A 16452-nucleotide genomic window follows, 5' to 3' on the forward strand; every position below is an offset into this window, starting at 1 on the left:
AGCTGAAATATAGTCAAGTATTAAGCCTATCTCTGGGCCTAATGTCAGTTTTTGTGGTCTTACAGTTGTTTTCTTATTTTAAGAACTGTGACAGACCCAGACCAGTGGGGTACAGGAGTCCGGTAGAGGGCAAATATACTGGTCACTGGATGAGTAGTTTTCTGTTTCCTGAGTGACCAGAGCAGGGGCTGCACTAGAGTAATCAGAAACCTGCTAGAACCAGTTAAGGCAGGCAGGCTAATTAGGACACCTGGAGCCAATTAAGAAGAAGCTTCTAGAAGCAATTAAGGCAGGCTAATCAGGGCACCTGGGTTTTAAAAAGGAGCTCACTTCAGTTTGTGGTGGGAGTGTGAGGAGCTGGGAGCAAGAGGTGCAAGGAGCTGAGAGTGAGAGGGTGTGCTGCTGGAGGACTGAGGAGCACAAGCGTTATCAGACACCAGGAGGAAAGTCCTGTGGTGAGAATAAGGAAGGTGTTTGGAGGAGGCCATGGGGAAGTAGCCCAGGGAGTTGTAGCTGTCATGCAGCTGTTACAGGAGGCACTATAGACAGCTACAGTCCACAGGGCCCTGGGCTGGAACCCGGAGTAGAGGGTGGGCCTGGGTTCCCCTCAAACCTCCCAATTGACCTGGACTGTGGGTTCTCCCAGAGGGGAAGGTCTCTGGGCTGTTCCCCAACCCACATGGTGAATCTCTGAGGCAAGAAAATCCGCCAATAAGCGCAGGACCCACCAAGATAGAGGAGGAACTTTGTCACACAACATATTTTTTCCTTTCACCTGCTGCTGTGTTAGCACAGAGGAGATTGATCATACAAGGGGAATGCAGACTACTGTCAAATTCACCAAGTAAACAAACTGAAACATAGGGAAGTATTTTTTCTCTAATCTTTTAGTTGTAGAAGACTTTGGAAATACTTATAAATGTAGTAGGGGGAAATATTGCAGATGAAGCATGATTTTAAAAAAAAAAAAGTTGTCAATGTTCCTTTGGACAAGGCTGGAATACTTATTTTTGAAAAAAAGTGGTAATTTCTTGACGTTTGCCCTGAAACAAGTGGTAATGAAAATTGTTATCGCGGTGTGCAATTTTAATGTAATTCAAAATAAAAAGCTTAGATGTATTTTTCAGTTTTAAAAAGCTGAATTAATTTGATTGTATTTCTTTCCATAGTTAACTTGGGATAGATAGCTTGTGACCTTATGTTATGTCGCTGTGCAGGGAAGTAACACCTCCTCTAATCCTCTGCATGGCTGTGTAAAACCTATGTAGATCATAGGCTAGGGCGTGGCATAGACCACAATCCCAGCGTTCAAGATTCTGCCCCCTTGCTCCCATTTATGAGCAATTTGGTGGGGTGGGGATGGGAGTCTTGTCTCAGTCTCTCTCAGCAGATTAACTAACAGAGGTGGGCTGGTATAATGAGGGAAATAAACTGCACCCTGTAAAGTATTGTTGCAACTTTCCTCCAGGAGCAGGGGAAGAATTTTGACTGAGCAACAATTTATTTTTGAGGCTCCACTGGGGGTGGCACATCTATGTATCATTGTTTACTCAAGGCTGAGTTTTAAAAGCCTCTGAGCCTCAATCTAGCTCTGAATGAGACCAATGCATCCGAGGTGAAATCCTGGCCTTTCTGAAGTTAGTGAGGGTTCTGCCATTGACTTCACTGGAGCCAGGATTTCACCTCAGATGTTTTAGAGGTGTATGGCAAAAGTTCTAACTTGAAAACTTTGTTCATTAGATCATCTGCAGGGGGCGAGGGAGGGATAGCTCAGTGGTTTGAGCATTGGCCTGCTAAACCCAGGGTTGTGAGTTCAATCCTTAAGGAGGCAATTTAGGGATCTGGGGCAAAAATCTGTCTGGGGATTGGTCCTGCTTTGAGCAGGGGGTTGGACTAGATGACCTCCTGAGGTCCCTTCCGATTCTATGTTGTTTTTTCCATTCATATTTACCACTCGTATATCATTTTAATTTTTCAAGCAAAATAAAAAAACCTTTAAAAATATTGATTATTATTTTTTTTTCACCAACAATATTCTCTTTACAGCAAAGATTAAAAAATGAAGAGCTAATTCGATTAACTGAAGAAAGACGAAAAGAGGCTGAAAAACAGAGGAAAGAGGAGGAAGAAAAACAGAATGAACAACTTAGACAATATTATGAGCGAGAAAAAATAGCAAAGATGGAAGAGGAAAAAAAGGTGGTACACTTTAAGGACTTTCTAAAGTCTAAACATATGGTCCTATTTTATTTTTAGTAAGACAATTGCTAGAAAAATTGAATCATGGTAATAAACTGCAACTGTTTTCTAGCAGCTGCTGAAGGCCCTGTCTTCACTAGTCCTCCCTTTATATCTACCAACACCAGCAATGGTGGGAAATTTTGACAAAAAAGTCTAGTATATGCACAGAGAGACACGGTGGGTGAGGTAATGTTTTTTATTAGACCAACTTCTGTTGGTGAAAGAGACAAGCTTTCAAGCTTACACAGAGATCTTCACATCTGGGAAAGGTGCTTAGAGTCTCACAGCTAAATACAAGATGTAACAGATTGTTTATCATAAGAAATGAACACGTTGCAAGAGACGATTCCAGGTGAAGTGGGCAGTTAACACCTCTGCAGTCATAGGACAAAGGAGAGTTAGTGGGTTACAGATTATTGTAATGAGCCATAAATCCAGTGTTTTTACTGAGTCCATGATTTTTAGTGTCGAGCATAGTTATGAATTTAAGCTCTTCTGCACAATGCTTTAAAAAGATGAGCCTATTTCCTTTGAGTTTGAGAACTGACAGGTTAGATGTAGAATGATCATTTTGTGAAAAGTGTTTGCTCACAGGTAATATGGTGTTTTTGTCTTTTGTCATTTTTCTGCATGAGTTCATTTAAGAGCATAGTGATTGTCTCGTTTCAGTCACATGGTTGTTATTGGGGCATTTTAGTGCACTGGATGAGGTACCCCACTGTGACAGGATCCCCAGGGTACAACCTGGAACTGGGGTACTGCTGTGCTCCCTTAACTCCCCAGCCTGGGCTGTCTCTCACAATGCTTTGCTAGTGACAAGCAGCAAACCCTTCCGGGAGCTTTAATCACTCATCACAACAGCAGGTGGAGCCCCACACCCAGCTAAATTGCATGAAGGGATCCAAAGCCTCTCATGAATCACACAGAGAAAGGCACCAGCCAACTCCCCCCGCAGGTCCCCAGCCTAGGACCCCAGAGCTGTACCATCTTGCGTTGGTCAGAAGCCTGACCAGTATAAGTTTATTACCCAGTCCGCCCCTCCCTCAATGTGAAGAGGACATGCATCAGCTTTTATACAATAAGCAGAGGTTCCCCAGCACTTAAAGCAAAATATACTGTTTTTGGTAAAATATAAAACAGGTTTATTAGCTACAGAAAGATAGATTTTAAGTGATTGTAAGTGGTAGGCATAATATGATATTACCAAAAAGAAAATAAAAATAAGTGCACAATCTAAATCTTAAACTTTATCACACTAGACAATATTTAGATCAAGCAATGTTCTCACCCCACTGGATGTTCAAGGCCTTAATGCACAGACTTCCCTCCTGAATCCTGGACCAGTCTCCTCTGATATCTTCATGTTATCAGCATCCTGGTTGTTTCCAGCATAGGTGGGGGAGGAGAAAGGCCCCCTCATGCTGCAACTGTTCCTTATTTTATACCCGTGGCCCATGTGCCTGGCAGACACTAGCCAGGCATGTCCTGGTTGGCTTTGCTAAGTCACAGTGAACAAGCAGCCCCCAAGTCACAGTGATCAAGCAGTTCCCATTGTGTGGTGCTTGGATAGTTGAGTCACACAGTTGATTAACGGGTGGTCAACACCAACGTGGGCAGGGATCTTCTGCATGCCACTAGCAAACTTACAGCATATTTCAGTAACAACCATAGAGCACAATCTCATAACTTTATATACACTAATGATATACATATTTGGACAGAACCACAGGTTTCAGCAGATCAGTACCTTTTGTATGATACCTTACATGGCATGCTTTATATGAAATATTCCAACCAAATATGAATGATGAATATGGGGGTTACAGGGTGTCATTCTGAGGTACAGGTATTTTTGTCTTATTATTTTTTTGCATGAGTTCATTTGAGAGCATAGTGATTATCTCGTTTTACCCACATAGTGGTTGTTGGGGCATTTATTGCACTGGATGAGGTACACTATGTGTGATAGGCATGTGTAGGATCCATGAATATTGAAAGGTGTGTTGTGGGGGTTGTTGATCTTTGTGGCAGTGAAGATAGATCTGTAGGTTTTTTCATATGTTGTTCTGGCAGGGACTGCTACTGCTTTGAGTTGGTGTGTCCTGGTCTGTGCGGAGCTTGTTTCTGAGGATGTTTGGAGATATTAGGGGGGATTGTTTGAAGACCAGGAGAGGTGGGTTTTGAGAGAGATTTCTTTCAGGATGTGGTCCCCATTGAGTATGGGTTGTGTTACCCTATATAGATTCCAGTGTGGGGTGGTAGGTAACAACTAAGGATGTGTGGTCAGAAGCTGGCGTTTTTTGTTTTGTTTTGTTTTAATAATATATGGAAGCAGGTTCTTTTGGGGAATTTTGGTGGCCCATTCTATAATCAGAGCCGGCTCTAACTTTTTTGCCGCCCCAAGCGCAAAAAAAAAAAAAGCGCCGCTCCGCCGTAACAACCCCCCCTGAGCGCCGCCCCGCTGCGCTGTAACAACGCCCCCCAGCCCTGCCCCCCAAAACACCCCCCGAGCGTCACGCCACTGTAACAACCCCCCCGAGCGCCACGCCACCGTAACAACCCCCCCCGAGCGCCCTGCCGCCCCGCCGAAACAACACCCCTGAGCACCGCCCCGCCCCGCTGTAACACCCCCCCCGGAGCGCCGCGCCGCCAAAACACCCCCCCTCCCCCGAGCGCCACGCCGCCAAAACAAACAACCCCCGAGCGCTGCCCAGCCGAAACAAACAAACAAACAAAAAAACCCGAGCGCCACCACCCCGCCACCCGAAAATTGGCCACCCCTTACAAGGTGCCGTCCCAAGCACGTGCTTGGTCGGCTGGTGCCTGGAGCCGGCCCTGTCTATAATGTAATCTATGTCTCTGGTGAAGTGTCCTCGTTTGGTGAAGGTGGTTTTAAGTGTGTTAAGGTGTATATCTCAGACTTTCTCCTCAGAACATATTCTGTGGCTGTAGATAAGATTTCTTGGTGTTTGGGGTGGTTACTGGATCTGTGAAGGTAGGTGTGGTGATCTGTGGGTTTCTTGTATATAGTTGTCTGTAGGGTTCCACTGCTGAAGCTGATCATGGTTTCCAGGAAGTTGATGCTAGTGTGGAAGTGAGCTAGACAGCGTTTGATGGATGGTTGGTGGTTGCTGAAGTGGTGGAAATCTATGAGCGAGTTTAGGTTGCCTGTTCAAAGGATGAAAATATCATCGATCTATCCCAGGCATATCGTTGGTTTCGTGGTGCATATGTCCAAATTTTTTCCTTCAATGTGACCCATGAAGAGTTGGTAAATTGGGGAGCTGTCCAAATACCCATGGCTGTTCCCATGGTTTGGACAAAATGTTTGTTGAATGTAAAATTATTATGGGTGAGGATGAAATGGATAAATTTGGTGTTGTGTTTGGGGTGGATATCTGAGTGTTATCTATTCTCTTGTAGATATTTGAGGCAGGCAGCGATGCCATCATTGTGAGGGATGTTGACATATGGGGACTGACATCCATGGTGACAGGGATGGTGTTCTGAGGGAGACTGTTAGTATTGTGGAATTTCTGGAGGAAGTTGATTGTGTCTTTGAAGCAACTGGCAATTTGCGTGGTGAGTGGTTAGAGGATGGTTTCTCTGAGTCCCAGTATTCCTTCAGCCAGAGTGTCATGACCAGATATGATGGGTCTGCCTGGGTTCCCTGGTTTGTGTGTCTTGGGAAGTGTGTAGAAGGTCCCTCAGGTGGGTTTGTGGGGAATGAAGTTGTAGAGTCTTTCTGAGTTTTTGGGGAAGGATTTGATGCTATTCTTAAATTCCTGGATGAATTGTGGTATGGGTTCTTCTTTGAGTTTTTTGGAAGGTTGAGTCAGAGAGTTGTCAGTTGGCCTTGTTGATATAGTCATCATGGTAATGGACTACTATACACATAGTATAACTGATCAGAAAATGTCTCTCCTTATGAAAAATTTTGATTTTTTTTTTAGCAAAACAGTTGAAAACCAGAATAGCTTGATTCAGAAATACCTCCGTGGTACCTCCTGACAGTTATAGATGGGATGTCTTGTGTCTCCAGTCTACTGTGTAGGCTAGGCTCCCTGGTTGGACTAAGTCTTTCATGGTGTACGTGGTCTACCCTTTTGGTGAGATACAGATGCAAGTAAGAACACAGTAGGATAAATTATGGGCCTAAGAACATCCTTTTAAATTTGAGATTTGATTGATTAGGGTCTAAAATTCTTACCCAATTCCTTTCCTCTGCCCTGAATGATGTAAGAAATCCTCCACATTTAATAATAGTGGACATTATCTAAGTGAAAGACAGTTGGCTTATGTCACAGATCCAGTCGGGTGCCTCCTGCCGGCCTCCCACCACATGCTGTGATGAGAATCCAAGCCTCTGGATTCCCAGGTGCTTTAAGCCTTCTGGAATTTGAATGGAAATCCAGCCACTGCCCCAATCTTGGAGTCCATAGGGATGCTCTGAGGCACAGGCCTGCTATCTAGCATCATCTCCTGAGAGGCAGAACCCACTGTCTAGTTGCCTAGCCCCTTTCGTGTGTATTGCTGACCTTTCAGACTTCCTTGACTCACACCCTACCACAGAATCCCTCCCCAAAGTGTGAGCGTTCTGGTTCATAGTTTAATTCTCTCTGAAAGCATGTGATTGTGTGTGTGATCTGCTTCACAACAGATGCTTTGCCCCAAATGTAGCACATTATTGCTCTTTTAATTAACAGACAAAGAACAAGAGAGTACAGATCATATATAACACGACAAACATCCTAAACCCAATCTCCCTTTCGAGCCATCTGTGTTCAGGAGTGTCTCATGCAGGCCCTGTGTACTGGATTGGTTCTCCCTTATCTTGAGCTGGAAAAAAATGGCCAAAGACTGCAAATAAATTAACTCCTCGCTTTTTAAAAGCTTCCAGTCTTCTCTATCCGGTAACTCCCTTGCCAGTCTTGCCAACTTCCCCAGGTGACTCCAAGGCATCCTCTCCTGTGACAAACCAGGTCTCCTGGTTAGGAGCTATCTTATTGTCTAAAGCAATCACATTTCAGTGGTTCAACATTTTAAGTCAATGACCCTCTTTTGTTGTTTGTTTGCCACCAGTCTTTGGAATGTCATCTGAACAGGGAGGGAAACCGAGGAGGCAGAAGCCTGTACATTCAAAACTGAGTTTGGATCTTGATAAAGATACATACAGAGAGTTCATGATCTCACACAGAATTCATAGATTACACAGACAGATTCTCAATTTGTCATAAATTAATTTCATTGTATGTGTGTGTGTTGGAGAAATATTTTACAAAAATGTGGTATTTGAATAGAGGGAAAAAAAGAGGATATGTGACTTAGTTAATTATAAGATTTAAAAATGATGACTAAATAATTATAACATGCATAAATTTTATAAAGGTAATTTCTATAAGTACAACACAAAATGCATCTAAGAACTAATTACAAAAGGCTGAAATCTTTATCATGATTGTATGGAAACAAAAAAAGGCAACTATCTGTATAATATTTTTGTTAAAACAAATAGTTAAACATTGAAAGCAAAATATGTAAATGCTAAAAATAAAATAAAAGAAAGTCCAAGCAAATGAAATGATATTAAAATACAGCTGATGAATGAATATATTAGAAGCATTTTATGAAGGATTAAAAGCTTCAATAAGCTTTTATTCTAGCCAGCTCCTCCTTTTAATATAATAATTTATTAAGCATTAATAGGAAACTTGTTACAATCTTGTACATTTTCCTGATTTTCAGTTTTCAAGGCAACCTTCTCCTGTCATTCCTGCTCTTCAGAACAAGTCCTTACAGAAGGACGAGAGGCCTCCTTCTGTTGAAAGCCATATGTCTTATTACACGCAAGTATGATTCTTCTATTTCAAACTTAATAATTAGTGTACAAGTGGTAGTGTGTGAAAATATCAGTGGCCAGTTGCAGTTTTGACAGAACAGTGCAAACAATTTGTGATGCACTTGCCATAGCCAGTGCTGTACCTTTGGTGTGCAAACTTTTTGAATATTAAAGTATTTTTTTAAAATCATCTGCTCTGTCTAAATTCTTAAATGTATTCTGGATATATTCTTTCTGAAGGGGTCACTACCACCTTTCTATTTTATGTAAGATATATAGACAATAACTGAGATGATGGAATGCCTTTATTGCTAAGATAGTGCAGCCTACTTCTGAACTGACATTTGTTGTAAGTTCTCAAGTTCTCCCTTGCATCATAGAATCACAGAAATATAGGACTGGAAAGGACCTTGGGAGGTCATCTAGTCCCTGCACTGAGGCATGACCAAATAATCCTAGATCATCCCTGACAGGTGTTTGTCTAACCTGTTCTTAAAAACCTCCAATGATGAGGATTTCACAACCTCTGTCCCCCAATCTTCTTTTCTCAAGACTAACTATGCCGTTTTTTTTAACCTTTTCTCATAGGCCAGGTTTTTTTAAACCTTTTATCATTTTTGTTGCTCCCCTCTGGACTCTCTCCAATTTGTCCACATCTTTCTTAAAGCCTGTGCCCAGAACTGCACTCAGTGCTCCAGCTGAGGCCTCACCAGTGTTGAGTAGAACAGGGCAGTTACCTCCCATTTCTTACATACAGCATTCCTTTTAATACACCCCAGAATGAGATTAGCCTTTTGTGCAACTGCATTAGTTTATCTGCTTTTAATCTCCTGATACTTTTCAGCAGTACTACCACTTGCCAGTTATTCCCCTTTTTGTAGATATGCATTTGATTTTCTTTCCTAAGTGTAGTACTTTGCACTTATATTTATTGAATTTAATCTTTCTGAATTTAGACCAATCCTCTAATTTGTCTTAGTCCTTTTGAATTCTAAACCTGTCCTCCAAAATTCTAGCAATCCTTCCCAGATTGGTATCATCTGCAGATTTTATAAGAATACTCTCCACTTCATTATCCAAATCATTAATGAAAATATTGAATAGTATTGGACCTAGGACAGATCCCTGCAACCCCACCTATGTCTTCCCCAGTTTTACAGCAAACCATTGATAGCTACTCTTTAAGTATGGTCTTTCAATCAGTTTTGCAGCCACCTTATAGTGATTTCATCTAGACCACATTTCTCTAGTGTGGTTATGAGACTGTCATGTGGAACTGTATAAAAAAATCTTACTAAAATAAAAATATATCACACCTGCAGCTTTCCCCTCCCCCATCCAAGACCAATAACCGTGTCAAAGAAGGAAATTTAGGTTGGCTGGGCATGCTTTGTTCCGGACAAACCCATGTTGACTATTTCTTGTCATCCCACAATTCTCTAGATGCTTACAAATTGATTGTTTAATAATTTGTTCCAGTATCTTTCCAGGTATTGAAGTTAGGGTAACTGGTGCATAATCCCCTGGGTCCTCTTTGCTCCCATTCTTAAAGATAAGTTCTATGTTTGCCCTTCTCCAGTCTTTTGGAATCTTACCCGTCTTCCGTGAGTTCTCAAAGATAATCACTAATTGTTCCGAGATTGCTTCTGCTAGTTCCTTAAGTACCCTCGAGTGAAATTTCATCAGGTCCTGCTGACTTCAAGACATTTAATTTATCTAAATATTCTTCAACCTATAATTTCACTATTTTGGCTTGTGTTCATTATCCCTTGTTGTCAATATTAATTTATCTTTTTAGTCAAGACTGAAGCATAATAGGCATCACTCAGTCTTCTTGATGTTGTCTGTTTTCTCTTCTTTCCTGCTAAATAGAGGTCCTACACTTTTCTTCATCTTTCTCTTGCTTTTATTTCTAGAACTTCTTCATATTGCTTTTTATAATCCTTGCTAGGTATAACTCATTTTGTACCTTAGGCATTCTGATTTTGTTCATGTTTGCTCATGCTGTTCTTTTGTACTCATCCTTAGCAATTTGTCGATGTTTCCTCTTTTTTGTAGGATTCTTTTTTGATTTTCAGGTCATTAAAGAGCTCCTGATGGAGTTATATTATCTGCTCTCTCAAAGAAGAACTTGACATTAGTTTTCATGGTTGAGGTAACACTTATCCATGGAGCGATGGTTGCTTTTGTACCCATGTGTGTCAAGGTATAAAGAGAACTGAAAGTCTTAAACTAATTCAGTGTTCAATAGAATATATTTTACATCAAGAGCTTGGATGCATATTTTCCTGTACAGATAAGTTATTTCTTAACAGGTAATATCAGTTTCCTCCTTCACATCTGTCACGGATGCTCTTGCACAGATCTGGAACAGTCCTTGGGAGGACACTTTCAATGTGCCAACCCGTTAGGGTCACATTCTCACTAGGGCAATCCACTTGGCTTCACTGCCTCCTGGCACCAAACCTCAGAGCCTTCAGCATCACTACTTCACGCCATGAGTTCCCTTCAGTGAGTCCACTGAGTGGGGCACCTGAGGGAGTTACACACCCAACGGGGTGCGGAGTGACTCTCAGCCAATGTTGTAAAAGCAGGAGGGTTTATTAGATGTCTGGAACACAGTGTAGAAAATCCTTAGTTAACATGGAGAACAGTAAGTTACAGCATAGTCCATGTGGGTCAGTTCCTTAGCCCTCAGTGCCTTTTGAGTCCCAATCCAGAAGCTTCTCTAACAAGCTCTCTGGGACAGGGTCTGATTTTATTCATAGGTTTGTGCAGCATCTAGCACAGTTGGGCCTTGGTAGTCCTTGACAGGGACTTCTGGATATTACCACAGTACAAATAAATGATGATGGTGATTTTAGTATGTATTTAAATAGCAGATTTTTTAAGTAATAGAGATGACTAGAGACTGTCAGATTCTCATTCTCTCTCCCTCATTCTGCCAGTAGTTTCAGTATGATCAGGCACTAGATATTTTTAGGTTCAGTACTTTTTAATTTCTCATCTGTCTGAAGTGCTTACTTACTGTTAAGTATGAAAATGACATATTTGTTATATTTGTTAGGATATTCCACAATCCAGAGTTCTGTCTCCTCCAGTCCCAGCTAGAAGAAACCAGATGCGTGCATATGGTTGGTATTCTCTTTATTGCATGATAGCATAACTAATATACACCTTTATATATGTTAATCTCCTCTTTCTCTGTTGTCTTCTTTTCTGATATTGACTGTAATTATCTTGTGGAGAGAGAAACTCCGACACTTTTAGATCCCAAAGATATCAGCAAATACTTTTATTTGAATTTTTTCTAACAAACATTTTTTTCACATACCCTAGTGGAAAAATTGTTGATCTTTTGTTTTCAGATATTGGCAATTTATTTTGAAAATCATCCTTAATTTAAAGAAGTCTCATGTAAGAAAATGCATTTGTTTGCATGGTATTAGCACATTAATATTAATCATGCTTCTGCTTTAGGGTAGAACATGATATGAGTATAACTAGGGCTACTGTTATGAAATAAAGAAAATAAATTTGTGCTGGTTATAAAGAAATTTTCTTGGTAGTGAGATTGGTTAGACCAGTGGTTCTCAACCTTTCCAGATGACTGTACCCCTTTCAGGAGTCTGATTTGTCTTGAGTACCCCCAGTTTCACCTCACATAAAAACTACTTGCTTACAAAATCAGACCTAAAAATACAAAAGTGTCACAGCACATATTACTGAAAAACAGCTTACTTTCTCATTTTTACCATATAATTATAAAATAAATCAACTGGAATATAAACATTGTACTTACATTTCAGTGTGATACTTGGGCCTGTTTTTACTTGTGAGCCTTGTCTCACAAGTCCTGCCGCCCGGGGCTGAAGCATGTAACTTAGTTTTTTGGGGGGGCCCTATGTTGTGGGGCCCTGGGCAATTGCCCTACTTGCCACCTCCTGATGCCAGCCCTGCATTTGCAATCCCCCTAAACCCATCCCATGACCATTCCCAGGGCTGCAAGCCCCAAGTCGAGAAACACTGATCTAGATTTCAGAGTAGCAGCCGTGTTAGTTTGTATAAAGTACCCCCTGGAAGATCTTTGAGTACTCCCAGGGGTACACGTACCCCTGGTTGAGAACCACTGGGTTAGACAGTAGGATTGTCTTCCAGTAGAAGGTGCTAGAATCCTTATTTGGGACAGTTGCGACTACAGTGAGCATAGCACTCCAGAATTACTGTAGGGAACAGTCCTCCACTGGCAGAAGTAGACTAGACTATCTAATAGCGAGTAGGGTTTTTCATTTGTGATTTCTGTCGTTCTTGTTCCCAATACATTTTTCCATTTATAAACTGTATATTTTCTCTTCTTCTGAGTTTTATAGAATTTGGAGTCCCTGAGACAGTCTCTTGCCCTACACCTTGTGCAATCATTTACACCAGCACAAAGTGGGTGTGAATTGATACTATTTAATTTGATACTATTTTACAACTAATTTGCCCTGGTGTAAATGACTTACACATATGTAACCCAGTAGAGAATTTGGCCCATTATATGTAAGATCACATAACTCTGCAGTTGGAAGGATTAAAAATAGTTTAAGGGCACGTCTAAAATCTCTCTCAAATCTGTTTTTCTATAAAATCTGAGGCATATGTAGAGTACAAGGTGGTCTGATAAGGTTCTTGTTTGAGATGAGCTGTGTAACTCACTGTGGTTTCACCACTTGAGTAATGTGGCTGTGCCAAACTCAAGCCAATAATCACTTTATAATCACATCATTCTTTGTACATATGTACTGGGGGAATGTCTACACTACAAGTGCTACAGTGGCAAGCTGCAGCTACATTGCTGTAGTGTAGAGACTTAGTACAGTGACAGAAGGGTTTTTTCCATTGCTGTAGTAAATCCAGCCCCTCAAGAGACAGTAGCTAGGTTGACATAAGAATTCTACTATTGACCTCACTGCATCTGTAGTGGGAGTTGCGTCGACTTAATTATATCACACAGGGCATGAAATTTTTCATAGCCTTGAGTGATATAGCTAGACCAGGCCTCATTCAAGAGCTAGCTCTGAAGAGCTGTGTTTTCTCTCCCTTTGTTTTGTCACTCCACTGTTCTCCTTTACAATTAGCTGTCTTTACTCATGTTATGTATATACATTCCGTTATAAGCTATTCGCTGCAAAGACACTTTGTTTACTTTATATTAAGAACACAGGGCTGCATTTTAAAAGATATGTAGGTGCCTAGAGATGCAGATAGGTGCTTAATGGGATTTTCAGATACATGTGGGTGTAATGGGGATTAGGTGCCTCTCTGTATTTCTAGGTGTCTGAATGCCTTTAAAAATCTGATCCATAGTCTTTTAGAGCCTGCTGAAATTTTTACTTTGATCAGGTCGGATCAGGTAGGCAATTAAGACACAACATAAAGAGGAAGGCTTTAAGTACTGGTTTGCAACTTTTAGTAGCTAACCATAGTAACAGGGGTTTGACTGGGTACAGTGTAGAGGAACACCAAATGAGAGAGAATGCTATCCTTATCCTAGCCCTAACCAGAAGGTTCAGCCCAGCCCTCATGTGAGAAATGAGGATACATAGGAGCTAATGCTTGTGCTTGAGACCTCATGCTAATGCTTGAGACTTAATGACCATGCATCTTTGCTGCAAGCAATGTATGGTCTAGTTTTGCAGCCTTCTGGGCTCCATTCTCAGATCTATCCCAAGAGTTGGGCCCTGACACTTAGCATGCCATGAACTGAACACCTCTGCATGTGGTAAAATTCCTTCCTGACCAGAAAAAAAGAGTTTGGCCAGATCCACAGCAAACCAGTGTAATCACTAGATATTTTTGGGGGCTGGGAGGGAGGAAATATGCTAAAAATTGGGTGACGAAGACAGTGACCTTAGCTCTGAAGGAGTCTCCTAAATCCCAGGGGGAGGCAGAATGAACAAAAAGCTAATTTTGCCTGTTACCTGTCCAGTGGCAGTCCAAAAGATAGAGACGCAAGGTCCCAGCCCTCCTGGCACAGCTTCCAGGCCCTACCTTTCACTAACCAGACTCCACATGGAGCAGGGAGGGCATGTCACGGTTAAGAAAATAGTAGCTGTCCTTTCTCCTAACCCCAAAGTCAATCAGGATGCTGGGGGAGAAACTATTGCTTGCTGGTCTAATCAAATTGTATCTTCTCTCGCCCTTCCCCCCCGGCTTATACAAGATGGGACATTTCTGATTGTTAATCTTGGATGCCTCTTACAACTCTGTAATCGGTTCCTTGGGATGTCTCTAAATATAAAATCTATACTAATTTAAAATGTATAAAAGGCTGCATCTTGATCATGTTGATATCACTAGTACTGTAGCTGAAAGCCTGTGCTGTTGCATGGGGTTGATCATAAAGTCATATTTGTAAAAAAGCCAATAATGGCTGAGAACTTAAAAATTGGACCATGATAGACTGTGAATCCCAGTGATGGGATTGAATCTGGTGATATTCTAAATACAAAGAGCTCTCAACAATGCTTGTAGCTGTTTCCCTCTCTTCACATGGTCTCAACAGACATTCTAGTCTTCAGAGTGATGTTTGGGGTTATTGTATGTGCTGGTTATGTTGTGAGGGTGGTTGTGTTGATTTATGTTTGGGGGGGATTGTACTGGGACTTTTGTGTTGGCTTGTGTGCGTGACAAATAAGGGGTGTGCTGCTTGAGGGACTGTGTTTTAGGGTTATTGTGTTTGCTTGTTGTGTTGTGTTGGCGGTTTTGAAGAACTGTGGCAATTGGGCCAGGCAATCCACCATCTGTGCAGTCTCCATCATATAACCAATGAAATTGTTGTATGCAAATTAGCTGTAGAGTAAGGGTGGTTGGTTGAATTACTTCTGGTATCACAATGGTCTAGGACTCTTGGCATGGCATAGATACATGCCTTGCTGTGGCATGTGTGTAATTTGTACAGTCAGAATGACTGGGTACTTAAAAATTGGACAGTAACAGACTTCAAAACCCAGTGGTGATTGAACCTGGTAGTATTCTGAACAAGAAGGGCTCTTGACCATGCTTGTAGCTATTCCCATAGCTTTGCACTGACTCTACAGACATTTTAGGCTTCAAAGTAACACACAAACTGACATTCCTGCATTTTTATTATATGTATTATCTTAGTTTTAACAACAATCAACGTATTTTTACACTTTAGATTTCTGAAGTGGCCAAAACAAATAGTGTTCCTCTATCACTTTTTTTTTTTTTTTTAATTATCTATGTTAAATTCCAGAGGAAAGAAAGAATGTGATAAATGAGCTGTCAGAGATGAGGAAACAGCTCCGAAGTGAAGAGCGGCGACTTCAGGAACAATTGCTCAGTGTAGCCAGTGATGATGATGTAGCCACTACAAGGTGAGATTTTTTAAATACACACTTCTAAAGCCAGTTCTTGCACTATGCCTAAAGCTATATTAACCTGCCAGAACACACTTGAGCAAAAGCAAAAATATGAAAACAGTTATGGGATTAAACTTGCATACAAAATGTTCAAACTCTTTTATAATACAGCATTACATTGTTGAGCATGACACCCTGCAAAATGCATAATTTAGGGTGTTCTGTGGTCCATGCTTACAAGATAGGGAGCTCTATTCTGGGAAGCAGTGAATCTAAAAGACTCGTGGGTCAGAGTGAATAATCAGCTGAACATGAGTTTCCAGTGTGATGTGGCCAAAAGGGCTAATGCAATCCTTGGACGTATAAATGGCAATATCTGGCAGGATAACAAGGGGTTCTGTTACTCCTGTATTTGGCACTGGTGTGACCACTGGTGGAATACTGTGTCCAGTTCTGGTGACCAAAATTCAAGAAAGATGTTGTAAATTTCAGAGGGTTCAGAGAAGTGCCACAACAATTAAACAGTTGGAAAACATGAGCTATAGTGAAAGACTCAAGGAGCTTAATCAGTTGAACTTGTCAAAGAGAAGGTTAAGGACTGACAGGATCGTAGTCTCTAAATACTTATGTGGGGAAAAGGAAATTTGATAATGAAGAGCTTTTCAGTCTAGTAGGCAAAAGTAGAAGAAGATACCATGGCTGGAAGGTGAAGCAAGACAAATTCAGATTAGAAATAAGGAGCAAATTTTTAACAATAAGGGTAATTAACCATTGGAACAGTTCACCTAAGGTGGTTGTGGATTCTCCTTCACTGGAAATGTTCAAATATTACATGTTTTCTAAAAAGATATACGCTCTTGTTAAAACAGGAATTAATTCAGTGAAGTCCAATGGTCTGTATAATGCAGGAGACCAGACTAAATGATCATAGTGGTCGCTTTTGGCCTTATCTATGAATTTCATTAATATATGTTTTTTCAAAGGAATTATCCAGTTGGTTATTAT

General features: G+C 41.0%; 1 protein-coding gene across 1 annotated transcript in view; it reads left to right on the forward strand.

Moving 5' to 3' along the window:
* Positions 1 to 16452, forward strand: part of CSPP1 (centrosome and spindle pole associated protein 1) — a 150063-nt gene that overhangs the window by 86564 nt on the left and 47047 nt on the right. The window contains exons 18-21 of the mRNA XM_026659714.1: positions 2047 to 2199; positions 7987 to 8091; positions 11148 to 11214; positions 15342 to 15462. Of these exons, the coding sequence (XP_026515499.1) occupies positions 2047 to 2199; positions 7987 to 8091; positions 11148 to 11214; positions 15342 to 15462 (446 nt within the window). The remainder of the gene's footprint in view (positions 1 to 2046; positions 2200 to 7986; positions 8092 to 11147; positions 11215 to 15341; positions 15463 to 16452) is intronic.

The sequence above is a fragment of the Terrapene carolina genome, unplaced genomic scaffold (assembly GCF_002925995.2).
Source record: "Terrapene carolina triunguis isolate 2854851 unplaced genomic scaffold, T_m_triunguis-2.0 Scaffold58, whole genome shotgun sequence".
In the NCBI taxonomy this organism is placed as follows: Eukaryota; Metazoa; Chordata; order Testudines; family Emydidae; genus Terrapene; species Terrapene triunguis.